At 40.2% G+C, this 13732-nt stretch overlaps 1 protein-coding gene across 2 annotated transcripts in view; it reads right to left on the reverse strand.

Annotated features, from left to right (window-relative positions):
* LOC132868494 (uncharacterized) overlaps positions 1–13732 on the reverse strand; it is a 37533-nt gene that overhangs the window by 21669 nt on the left and 2132 nt on the right. For both annotated transcript variants that reach the window (XM_060901411.1, XM_060901410.1), the window contains exon 4: positions 8–488. In XM_060901411.1, coding sequence (XP_060757394.1) covers positions 8–488 — 481 coding nt within the window. The remainder of the gene's footprint in view (positions 1–7; positions 489–13732) is intronic.

Consider the following 13732-nt stretch of genomic DNA (forward strand, 5'->3'; position numbering starts at 1 on the left):
ATCTCACCAATGCTCCTTAGGAGCTGATGCTTCACTTTGCACGATTAACTCCTGATCTGAATGAGAGGTCATCATCCTTCTGTCCAATTCTGGAGAATAACTGGTCATGTGACAGGGCTTTATTTCGACATCGACTCCTATGGATTTTTTCATTGAAAAACGTTTCATATCCGACTGCTTCCCTCTGATGGCGTGCTGAGCTGATGGCACCATCTTGTCCAGAACCTGGCGTGTAGCAACATCTCCACGGCCAGTAGTGCTTTTTAACAGTCCTACACACTGACGGCTTCCTTTCACCTCAGAGGGTGATGATGATTTTTGTGGGTTTCTTTTATCGCCTTTAACAGCAGAAGCTTTACAAGTACTGCCACTTGAACATGGTTTTTCGTGGGAATTTGCTTCAACTGCAAAGCTGCTGCGGATTTTCCAAGCCTTTTTCAGAGCCTGTTCTAGGAGCTCAACCTCTTGTCTCTCTTTCAGAGAAATGTCTTTATATTAAAAAAAAAAAAATTATATATTTATTTCATACATATAAATACAATCAAAATTATATATATAAAAACAAACGTATGATTATCATACACTGAGTGGTTATTCAGAGAAATAGGCTGGAAGGAAGAGTTTGGACAAAAGCACCAACATGGAGAACCCTGATCACACTAAATTAAAAGGTCTACTGAGTGCTTGTTTACTTCACATAATGTAGCAGCATCTTGATTGTAATGTAGCATTTATTACACCCCCGCTTTCATAGAGACACAATCACTATGCTTGACTGCTACTACATCAATAAATGATATGGCTATTATAGCCAGTGAAGACAGTATTTAGTGATCATGGTAGCTGCATTTGCTTCTTTATCTACCCTAAAAAGCACTATTCAGGACTCACCACAGACCTTTAGATAGGGAGTTCAGACAGTGGTCAATATGACTGTTGTGTAATCGATGACTGCACCAATTATTTATTTACCCCCAAATTTCATGCCTTTTTAGGTGGGATTTTTTTTTTTTTATCCTTTTGACTGACGCTGCTCATAATCTTTTTCGATAATTTCCCCCATTTCTAAACATGCACCATACATAAAATTAATGCATGTAGTTTAATCTCCAGCTTAAATATGGATATAATCAACCTACACACGCTCCAGACAGGTGTGTCTACAGCACTGTGTTTGCAGCATGCTTTTGTTTTGATACCTCAAGGGCTTCCCCAAAGGCTTGGAAAAAGAAATTTTGGCATGTGACTGGGGATACTCTAGTGCATTGTGGGATGTGTGCATATGCAGATTTCAAACCATATATACTACCACTTGTTCAATACTCAAACCATACATTTGAACACAGTCAGCGGCTCTCACGAATGTCTCAAATTTTTCAGGTAAGCTGCACGATGGGGGGGGGGCATACGTAGCGAGACAGATTGATCTCTTATGCCCAATATGGTGCTTTCATTTCGATTATTTAAGTGGCTTTGTAACTCCAGCAACCAACATTTCAGAATCATCAGTTATATGCTAATATGCGCATTTCCTTCATGGTATTTACAACCACATTTTAAATGACTGCCTGAAGCATAGTTTAGCTACTGAAAGTATTTTCAGCCAAACTTGCTGACCGAATAAGTTTGGGGTTTTTTTCCTTTTCTTTAAATACACATTATTTAGGCCTAATTAGTTGGTGTATGCAAATTAGCCTATATATGCAAATTATGAGATAGGCAAATTAGCTGGTTGAGACACTAAAATATGTTCATAGCCCACGAAATTTCCAGATATTATTCAAGCAATAAAATGAAAAGAAAACCCATCAATATCACCATTTGTCCTCAAATTGTATGTAAATTGGATAATTGTTAATTAGCCTCATTAATTATGCATGAAAGTAAAATAAAATTGAAATGCCTAGATTTATTCGAGTATTAGTACTTTTTTTTTTCTTAAAAAAAAAAAGAATGCCATTGTTCCTTGCTAATTGCCCATTTCTCTGAAAAGAGAAATCCGAGACCTAAAAACTGAACCACTGGATTGATTTGCCCGATTTTTTTAAATTAAATCAACATATTTCAAAGATTAATAATTTCAGTTTTACATGTCTTGGTGATGCTCCAAATTTCTGTCTGAACTCTCTTAGTTTAGAGCATCATTTGGGACATAATCTAATAACGAAGTTCGACTAGCCGATAATGGGATAAAAATAAACTCACCAATACGCATGTGCAGCATGGCTTGTACAAACGTGCTCAGTAAGCTGTACGATCGGTACTGAAAGCGTTAAACTCGCCCCTAAACAAAACAAACTGGCCACTTTAAACCCGTTTTAATAGCGATGAATGGTGACAATGAAGTGTCACATAACAGAGGTAAAAAACAGGCCACAAGGCAACGGCCTGGGAACAACAAAACATTGCTATTATGGCCATTGTAAAAGCGATATCAGGACAGGCCTGATATGAAAGATGTAAAATGGGTACCCTATGGGTACATGTGGCTACTGCTTATAAATAAAATTGTTTTCTGATACCATGCCCATACAGTAAATATAGCATATATATTTACTCTGACACAGTAGCCACAAAAATGAAGCGCAATCCAAAAATTAACAATTAATTTAAAAAAAAACCCACATCCACAGAAGTAAAATATACCAAGTGTCTCTACTTTATATGTTATTCTACTCTTACAGTTTTCGAAACCGAAACCTCCAAACTGAGGCTGACATACACACGCTGTCGCCATGACCCAAACTCTTATTTCCTGGAAAAGGTCCGGCGCTAGAGGTTAGTAGTCTCAATACTCTTTTCGATAACTTCCCGTAACAACTCAGAAGCGTGTCACATCTACATCACACATGGGCCCACTGGCCGAAGAAGGTGAGGAAAGGGGGACAACCTGGAGTATATTTTAAAATGGGAACGCGCTTTCCCCCGATAATTCGAATGGTGAACCGAATTGTATATACTCACCAGCCATTTTAATAGGAACACCTGCATATGCAGTTGTTACACTCAACACGATGACATAGTGGCTACAGACTCTACTGTATATGAGGAAGTAGTCACAAAAATGATACACATTTCCAAAGTCAACAACAAATTTTGAAAAATGCAAGTGTTGGGTACATTTCTGTGGTTGTGACAGCTTTAAAGTTGAAAGTGTGAAAAGATGGACATAATACTGTGCAAAAGTCTATTTTATGACTTCATTATTGAGTCAGTACATTTTAGGAGTTCCAAACATTCATTTCCTCACACAAAACGTATTTTCTGGACTATAAGCCGCTACTTTTTTCCTAGGTTTTGAACCATGCGGCTTATACAAAGGTGCGGCTATTCTGTGGATTTTTCTTCCACCGCTAGGGGCGCTCTAACCGGAAGTAGAATCAAAAATAAGATAGACGGAAAATCAATGCAAAGAAGAATTAGCAGATCTTTAGCAGATAGAACACGCACGACAAATTACTAACTGGTAATTATTTTCAAATCCAGCGAAGATGATTAAAGTGACTTGTGGTTTCAAACACAGGAGAAATGAAGGTAAATAAATACCGGTTATTTTCTCTTGGTTCTGTTCCGTTTTAATCAGCAAAGTTGCTGCTGTGTTAAAAGGCACTGTTCGGAAAGAATCTGTTCAGGTACATACATGTACATGTACAGTACAAAATCGTTCTGTACATGCAGTAAATATCTAATTTTTCAACATAGATATCTGCGGCTTATAGCCCGGTGCGGCTTGTATATCTTTTTTTAATTTTTTTTTTAAAAATAGAGCGGATGCGGCTTATATACAGGTGCGCTCTATAGTCCAGAAAATACGGTAGACTGTCTTTCAGATTTCAAAGGTCATGCACATTCAACAGTGGTTTCCAACCATGCCCTTTACACACCGAGATATCTCCAAATTCTCTGAATCTTTTCACAATATTATGTACTGTAGATTTTGAAAGACCTAAATTTTCTGCAATCTTGAGTTGAGAAATGTTCTTTTTGAATTGAACAATTTTCTCAGAAATTTCAGCACAATGGAGTCATGATCCATCTTTGCTTGCAAAGACTGAGACTTTGGTGCTGCTTGTCAGTCCTGCGCGCTGTGGCACATGCACCTGAAGGCGCACCCCGAGCTGATCACGTCAAGCAGACTCCAGACGCGCACCTGAACTCAATTAAAGAGCTATGTGCACCTATTTTAGGACTGTACTAATGCATTATCTTTGCGAAGTATTACGTTAGTATGCGTTACTGAGCCTTTCTACCCTTGTTTCTGATTTCCTGTGCCCGTTTCTTGTTCCCGTTCTCGCTTTGCCTCCGATGTCCTGTTTGCATGTTTAACATTTTGGATTTAGCCTGCAGTTTTGGATTCTTTGCCTGTGTGTGTACATTTCTGCACTGTAAATGAACGTCACGGTTATTATTATAAACGCTTCTGCACTTGTGAACGCCTACCTCGAACCTGACAGAATACTTCGCCTACAATGGATGTAGCAGAAGTAATACAGTTTGCCATACCACACATCTACCAGGTTCCTGTATCTTGTCCCCTTGCTTTGTATTTCCAGCAGCGTTTTGTAATGGGCCTCCTGGCGATGCATTATGGAACCTATCACCCTAGGGGATTCAGCATGCTATGTAATCTAGTCTACAAGGCCTTTGAAGAACCAACAAGGAATGCAGGCACTAGGACCAACCACGCGGAAAGTGCGCATGCTCAAAAACAGGAGGGGGTGCAAGCACAAGGACCATGCAGAAACATTCACCACTTAAGCTGTGCTCTCCTTTCGTGCGTTCAAAAACGATTCAAGTGATTTGATTCAATCATTCGCAATGTCAGAACCCCCAAGCAGCAAAAGATGGAAGACATGACACTTAAAAAAAAAAAAAAAAAAGGGGGGGGGGGGGGGTGTTTGACATCTTCAGACACACTCTATATTAAGTCAGCTAACATTGTTACAAATATTCATAGTGAGATCATGTTGGACGATATCACCACTTTGTAAACAGTCTAGCTAGCCATAGAAAATTAAATTTTTTACGTTACTTCAAACAAACACGTTCAGTCTACTATTGTACTTCACTCAACACAGAGCGGCGGCTACAATTATCGATACCTTTTCAGATTTACCAATAAAAATTTTACAAAGGTGAGTTTCAGTTACAGCAATAAACCAAAAGACCCCCCAGCCCTTTGATCTTGTCGTCTGATGACCGGAGATGGAATTTTTTTAGCACGATCAGCAATTTGAGGAAAACCCAGATGTTATCATCGCAGGTAAGCATGGTGGAAAGATCATGGGCATGTTTTTACTTATCAAATTTCACCAATATTTCATGATATCCTTGTCGAAACCTACTTTGTTTCTTACTCTTTCATTTGACAGTCACCTTTTTGTATCTAAACGTGCGTTTGAGAAGCTACGCGATGTGTCAATAATAGTGATCACTTTCAATGGTGTCCACCATTATTGACACCCTGTGGAATTAAGTGACATTTACAACTGTTATGTATCAATCTTTGTGCAACATTGTTGAAGTAAATGAAGTACTTTTTTTTTTAAAGTGCTGTGATTTTTTTTTCTGATTCATAACAGAATGGAATGCTTAGAGTATTTGGAATCCTATTGCAATAAATAGAATTAGACCAGAATTAAATTCCTAGCATATTTTAAAAAATTACATGCTTGAAATATTGTGGTTTTTTTCTATTACATTCAGAATTTGTTTGTTTGTAGTAAATATCTACCACATATTACAATACGAGTAGACATTTTATATTTTGAGATGTAAATTTAAAATCTGAATAAAAAAAAAAAAACACTTGTTTGAAGATACTGATGCCTCACCAATCTGAATCTAATTGCAACAAATTAGAGCATTATTTGAATTATTGGTAAACTACAAAACTGGAAATTAATACAAACAACAAATGATGAACAAAATGTGATCTATGAAAATCCTTAAATTGGGAAGAAAGTGGAACAAAAAGATTGACAGGTTAAACATTATCAGTTCATTTGTTTACGAACATTAGAATTACTTCCTCATTTACATAAGCATCGGTATACAAGATATTTTGTACTAAATATAAGTCTATGTAAAACAAATTTTAAATAAAAACTTTTGTTAACTTAATACCACATACCGATGATTTAATTTTTTTTTATAATCAATCATCTGGGTGTCGATAATTGTGGAACGGTGTCACGTGATCTGATATGCTAAGTAATCGGGAATCAACTCATTTTTTTTCCCAGTGGAAGTTTGAGTAATTATTCATGCACAATTTACGTACTGAAAGTCTTTTCTACTTTTGCAATGGCCAAAAGATCATTAAGGTGTTGATAATTGTAGTCGCTGCTCTATAAATGGTTCACATGCCACTTTAATCTCTTAATACTTGTTAAAAAGATGTCAAAAATGGTCTATCGTAAAACATTGTTGTAAAATAATTGTTGTATTGTAAAAATTATTCTAATTATTGTTCTACAATAAATGTGAAGACTTAAAGCATATATGCAGAACCATGGCCACACTTTTTGTTTATAAATGCCTTGAGACCTCAAGAATGGCACAGGAATAGTTTTAAGCGTTAGCAATAAATCTAATATAGTAATTTTTACAATTAAAGTGATTCATATAGGTAGCGGTCTGAGTGAATGGCCTTGACGTCCGTGACGTCACAGCAGGAAGTCTATCGGTCTCATCACCCTTTCCACTATACTAAAACAAAGAGCTACTTCGATCATCTATTTTGAGCTAATTTATCTCCATGCCACGTAGATGTGTTGCTGGCAGGTGCAGCCACACGACAGAAGGTGGATTTACGTTGCGTTCATGGCCCAAGAATGTTCAAACTGCAAAGATATGGATGTGTTTTGCAAGACGTTCACAGGCACATTGGGTGCCTACGAAGTGGTCTCTCCTCTGCACATTTTACTGAAGACTTGTACGCAGGGCTCTACAGTGCGCACATTTCACTCGCATTTGCGAGCGAATTTTTCGGCATGCGAACGACGAAAAAAACCCCGCGCATTCGTGCAAGGGCTTCTTGCGGCCGACAATTTAGGAAAGCACTGAGCACAGACGCGACGAGTTTAACATTCTAAAATGTATCAAACGTTAAACTGCAAAGTATGTAAATCCAGCGCTGGATAGCCTACCTAATATTTTTTTTACACTACAGACAAAAAAATTACATCAATGTGTTCAGGAGAGCCTTGTGGCGCTCAACGTGAAAGAATTTTGTGAATATCTCCTTCCGTTTTCGTGTACATCCCCGTTGTTTGGAGGGAGCACACTGAGAGAATCCTTCACTTTCTGTGTGACACTCTGAGCTCAGCGCGCGGGTGGAGGAGGGGCTGCTCCCTCTCTCACACACACACACACACAGGAGGGAGGGGCTGCTCCCTCTCAGAGAGACACAGGCTAGTAGCATCATGGCAAGTCACACATTCACACAGTTCAGTGTAGCTCCTGCAATAGCGACTGCTACGCGCACTGCATCACTCAATTTCCCACAGGGTAATTGTCTCTAGTTAGTTATAGAAGCTCAGTTCAGCTACAAAACTCAGGATATTGCACTGTATTTGGTATTGCACTGTATTGGGTATGGATGTAAAAGTGTAGAAATATAAATATAAAAATATACAAAACAGGGTTCTCACCAGGATTTTTTTTTAGCGTAATGGGTTATGGCGAGGGAGCGTAGCGACCGAGCGGGGGGATGGTGCGGAGATTTTGAAAAATCATGCCCAAAATTGGCCATATTTGACGTTCCTGGAGGGGATAAATTGCATTTTTTATGTTGTATATCCTTGATGGAAAATTGTTACATCTTTGGATCTTGGCAATGTGTTACCTACTGTTGTATTTCACTGAACTACAAAGGGTGTTGTCAAAAGATATGTAAACTCAGACACAACCAAAGAGATAATGAATGTTTTATTGTATTAAGAAATTAAGAAATGCCTGAGCACATAAAAATAAAAAAAAAAACAAATTGCATTTTCATTCAGGCATAACATACACCCAGCCCCCTTAATAAATAATTAATATATAATCTAAAACTATTAAATGCCTCCTATGTCCTTTCCTTCATCTCCTCCAACCTCTCTTGTGCCTGTCTCCTTATAGAAATATAACGATGGATGGCATGCAGGCAGATTACCAGTGTGTTAATGTTAGCCACAGTGGGATCCAGTAAATTAGCGCTAATCATCCGATACGTGCGCCCTGTCATATTGCTAAACCTGCTTACAAAGTAGACGTTTTCATTCATCAAAGGGCTTTGGGTTAAGTTTTCAAGCGTGATGGAAAACCTGTAGAAGTGGTGCACTTACATTTCTAACTGTGAAGAAAGAGCGAATGTCTCTTTTTTTGCGAGGGGGTCCGTCATCCATTGTCATTCACCGAAGTCCAGCTCAAGAGAAAGTTATCGCCAGGATCTCTCTCTCTCTCTCTCTCTCTCTCTCTCTCTCGGAACTGATTTCCAGGCATGGGTTTCCTAACAAACGTAGGCTGATTTTGACACCTTGAAAACTGCTCAAGTGCGCAGGAAAAAAAAAACTTTTGGCGATGGTGATGAACAACTGAAAACAACCGTTACGCTATATTAAAAATTTAGCGTAGCGGGGGGAAATTACCGTTGCGGTCTGAAATTTTAGCGTAGCGGGCCGCAACCATATAAAGCGCTGGCGAGAACCCTGCAAAAGCTATAAAAACTAAAAAGTTGCTCTGTAATAAGTATTGCACTGTATCAGGTAAGTGTGAGAATATTGTCCTTTTAGGTCCTTGTTGGTGCATCGTTGCACCTGCCAGAAGTGGCATCAGTCAGTGCATGTAATTAGCCTTTTTCACATTACGTCACTTGCAGAAGAACCTCACATCCGTTTTCAGCCTTTTGAATGGAAGAAGAGGCGGCATGCTAACCTGCTGGCTAACAAGTAGCAACCATAGAAAGTCAGTAAACTTCCTTTCCAAAACAAGGCAGATAGGTGACTGGAATGGTCGCTACTAATACGTAATGATAAACAACAATGCGCAATATTATTATCAATCTTATCTGTGAATGACACAGTTTTGTTAATATATATTGCTGCCGTATACCTCTTCTTCCATTGAAAAGGCTGAAAATGGATACGAGTTCCCCTGCAAGTGACGTAATGTGAAAGGCTAATTGTTCAAGGTGGTTATGGCCTGTGGGAAAAAACTGTTTTTGAGTCTGTTGGTCCTTGCTTTGATGCACCTGTAACGCCTGCCTGAGGACAGCAAGTCAGAGAACTCAGAGCCGGGGTGGGAGCTGTCCTTGATGATGATGATGTTAGCTCTGCTGAGCTCTGCTCTCTGTTTAGCTACTGTTTGTTCATTCATTCATTCTCAATTGAATTTTGCGTTTTATGTGTTGGTGTGTCTAAGGTTTGCGCTGCAATAAACCTTTAAAATGAAAACCTACTTGTGCTTGTGCCCCCATTTTTTTCCCCCCTGTGCTCCTAAAATTAACTTAGGAGCACGTGTGCTCCTGAAAAAAAAAGTTAGTGTAGAGCCCTGCTTGTACGAGACCTCTGATCTGTTGATAAGCGTTGGCTATAAGCTTGTATTGAAAGAGGGTGCAGTACCAACAATTAAAGGAAAAGAAAGCTACAAGAAAAGTATTTCTCTCTCTCTTTTTTTTTTTAAAAAGAAAAGCAAGTTCAGTTGCACCAGTTCTCCCGAAGCACGAGCCAAGGATTGCTGGTTATCGCTCATATTATATACATATTATCACTTGGGCAGTGACCTCCCCGCGGTTGTTGCTAAAACTGGAGACGTCCCTTCCCATCCTGGGTTTTAGCAATAGCCTGAGTTGAGCAGTAATGGTGGAGTACTCAGTATGGAGAAAATGGAGAATGAGTGGACCAACCATCTGATTTCTCCACTGGATATACTTGCCTCAGCAGCAATATCTCGCTCTTACGTGGAAGAAGCGAATGAACGGAGAATTGAACAAACAACTGAAAGTCAGATTGTTTCAAAACAATCAGCCACAAGATTGGCCTTCAAGAAGCAAGAACACAGACGGGTAAGAAGCGACTCTCATTTGGATACAAAATAACACTTTGTTTACCTGCATTAAAGATTAATACATGTAACTTGTATTGCATGTTCAAGTTACTGGTATAAGATTATTTAATTTGCTTCAGAATGTGATTGTCTCAGTTCATCTGATTATTTAATTAGCCTTTTACGTTTTATCAGTGAAAATGCATGCATGTACATGTATGTTGCATAAGTTATAACACCCATCCTGTTTTAATGAGAGTCAACCCACAATCAATGAAGTCAAATCAGTCGTAGTTGAGCAAGTCGGTAACAGTATTTCTTACTTTCACCATCAATTTATTTATATGACTTTGGTCTATAGCTGTAAAAGGCCTCGGCCTTAAAGTGCATATCCTGGACCAATTTCTTTTTTTATATGAAAGTATGTCGCTTTACACACTCATCCAGAAGGGTAATTTTGCACAAGGCAATCTGTCTACAGCAGAAAAAAAATAAAATAAAACGCGTCTGGAAAAATCCTAAGGGAGTCTGGAGCCAGATTCGTGACGTTACCTGCGGAAGCGCGAGCAGGCTGCGTGAGCTTTGCACGGTTACAGTGCACAGCCTGTGTAGACCAAGCGCTCCCATTTCTCTCTCATTGGTCTTTTGGAAAGCGATGAGTACTAATCCCATCAAGATTGGTGTTGCTACACCCTCCTACGATACCTGTCAACCATTTTAATAATTACGTGATAATGTTGAAGAAATTTGCAGAAAACCACCAGCTCGTTTTCTCAAACAAACCAGCGCTGACGTAGGATTCAGAGGGAGGCGTCTCGCACGCGACGTCACGAAAATCAATGCTTCCCGGGAAATCCAAAGGCCAAGTTTTTTCAGAGGCGGACCAATTCGCCTCAAATAGCTTGATTTCAACTGAATTTTTCTGGTATTGCGCAAGGTAAAAAAAAATTGCACAAAATGCAAAACGTGACAGATATTTGACCAAAGTGCAATATAAAATAGGAGAATTACATTGATCTTGCTCCTGAATTTACCCGTGATATGCACTTTAAAACGGTTACCGCTGTGACGTCACAGACTCAGGCATGACTGGATCAGTACCAGTCAAAAGTTTGGAAACACCTTCAAATTCAATGTTATTTTTTTTTTCCTACATTGTAAATTAATACTGAAGTCATCCAGACTATGCAGCAACACGTAAGGAATCATTTAGTAAACTTTAAAATGTTAATCAAACCAAAATGTGTTATAGATTTTAGATTCTTCAAAGTAGGCACCTTTTGCTTTGATTACAGCTTTGCACACTCTTGACATTCTTTCAACCAGCTTCATGAGGTCATCACTCGAAATGGTTTTCCAACAGTCTTGAAGGAGTTCCCAGAGGTGCTGAGCACTCGTTGGCTGCTTTGCCTTCACTCTGCAGTCGAACTCATCCCAAACCATCTCAATTGGGTTTAGATCAGGTGATTGTGGAGGCCACGTCATCTGACGAAGCACTCCACCACCCTCTTTCTTGGTCAAATAACCCTTACATAGCCTAGAGGTGTGTTTTGGGTCATTGTCCTGTTGAAAGACAAATGATAGGCCCACTAAGCGCAAACCAGATGGGATGGCATGTCGCTGCAGAATGCTGTGGTAGCCATGCTGGTTAAGTGTGCCTTCGATTTTGAATAAATCGCCAACAGTGTCACCAGCAAAGCACCCCCATACCATCACACTTCCTCCTCCATACTTCACTGTGGGAACCATACATGTAGGAACCATCTGCTCACCTTTTCTGCATCTTACAAAGACATGGCGATTGGAACCAAAAATCTCAAATTTGGACTCATCAGACCAAAGGACAGATTTCCACTGGTCTAATGTCCATTCCTTGTGTTCCTTGGCCCAAGCTATTCTCTTCCTCTTGTTGTTCTTCCTTAGAAGTGGCTTCTTTGCAGCAATTTGACCATAAAGTCCAGATTCACGCAGTCTTCTCTGAACAGTTGATGCTGAGATGTGTGTGCTACTTGAACTCTGAAGTATTTAGGTGGTCTCTTATCTGGGGTGCTGTAAACTTGCGGTTTCTGAGGCTGGTAACTCTGATGAACTTATCCTGTGCAACAGAGGTAACCCTACACCTTCCTTTCCTGGGGCAGTCCTGATGAGAGCCAGTTTCATCATAACATTTGATGGTCTTTGTGACTGCACCTGGGGATACTTTCAAAGTTCTTGAAATTTTTCGGACTGACTGACCTTCATTTCTTAAAGCAATGATGGAATCATTTTTCTTTACTTAGTTGAGCAGTTCTTGGCATAATATGGATTAGAACAGTACTCAAATAGGGCCATTGGTCTCAAACACATTAAGAGGTCAAGAAATTAACTCTTAACAAGGCACAGCTGTAAACTGAAAGCCATTCCAGGTGACTACCTCGTAAAGCTGACTGAGAAAATGCCAAGATGTGCAAAGCTGTCATCTAAGCAAAAGGTGCCTACTTTGAAAAATCTAAAATATAAAACATATTCTGGTTTGATTAACACTTTTTTGTTTACCAAATAATTCCATATATATTTTGTCATAATGTCGATGACTTTAGTATAAATCTACAATTCAGAAATTTTTTAAATAATGAAAAACCACTGAATTATGCCGCTTTTCCACTACCAACGCGGCTGAGTTGGGCTGAGCCGTGCTGAGTTGGGCTGAGTCGAGCTGAGCGGGGCTGTTGGAGTTGCATTTCGACTACAACCGCGCTGAACCGTGCTGGCTGGAAGTGGGTGGACACATTGGGTGGAGTTAGCGAAAGTGGGTGGACGTCACGTGATGTCGTTAGGCGGCGCAAACAGTGACATCAATGATCTTTTAAGCGGTAGTCTCATGACCCGGATAGTAAACAATAAACATGGAGGACATGGAGTCGTTAGTGTTGCTGGTCTTGGTGCTGTGGCTTGTTGTCACCGACAACGCCAACAGATACTGGTAAGAGCGTATAGATGAGGCGAGGCGCATAAGGCTTCAAAAATTCTCGTAATTCGTAATTATTCTTCTTCCGGGTTTACGGTGTTTACAGATCCCAGCGTGCTCGCGGGGCGTGTGTGGGCATGTGAGGACACTCCTCCTCACCAATCAGTGCCCAGGGGAGTGTCTGCTCACGCCCCTAGCCCCACTCGGCTCGGTTTGGCTCGCTTCAGCCCCACTCCAAAACCGTGCGAGTTTTGGGTGCTAAGCAGGGCTGAAGCGAGCCGAGTCGTGCTGCTCTAAGGTAGTCGAAACGCGAGCCGTGTCGGGCTGAAGTGAGCTGAAAAAGGGTAGTGGAAAAGGGCCATTAGAGGGCGTTTCCAAACTTTTGACTGGTACTAATATATCTCATCTCATTATCTCTAGCCGCTTTATCCTGTTCTACAGGGTCGCAGGCAAGCTGGAGCCTATCCCAGCTGACTACGGGCGAAAGGCAGGGTACACCCTGGACAAGTCGCCAGGTCATCACAGGGCTGACACATAGACACAGACAACCATTCACACTCACATTCACACCTACAGTCAATTTAGAGTCACCAGTTAACCTAACCTGCACGTCTTTGGACTGTGGGGGAAACCGGAGCACCCGGAGGAAACTAGGGGTTGACCGATAATCGGCCTGGCCGATATATCGGGCCGATATTCTGCATTTTTAGGGTTATCGGTATCGGCCATAATTTCCACCGATATGCCGATAACATG

This window comes from Neoarius graeffei, chromosome 20 (assembly GCF_027579695.1).
Source record: "Neoarius graeffei isolate fNeoGra1 chromosome 20, fNeoGra1.pri, whole genome shotgun sequence".
Lineage (NCBI taxonomy): Eukaryota > Metazoa > Chordata > Actinopteri > Siluriformes > Ariidae > Neoarius > Neoarius graeffei.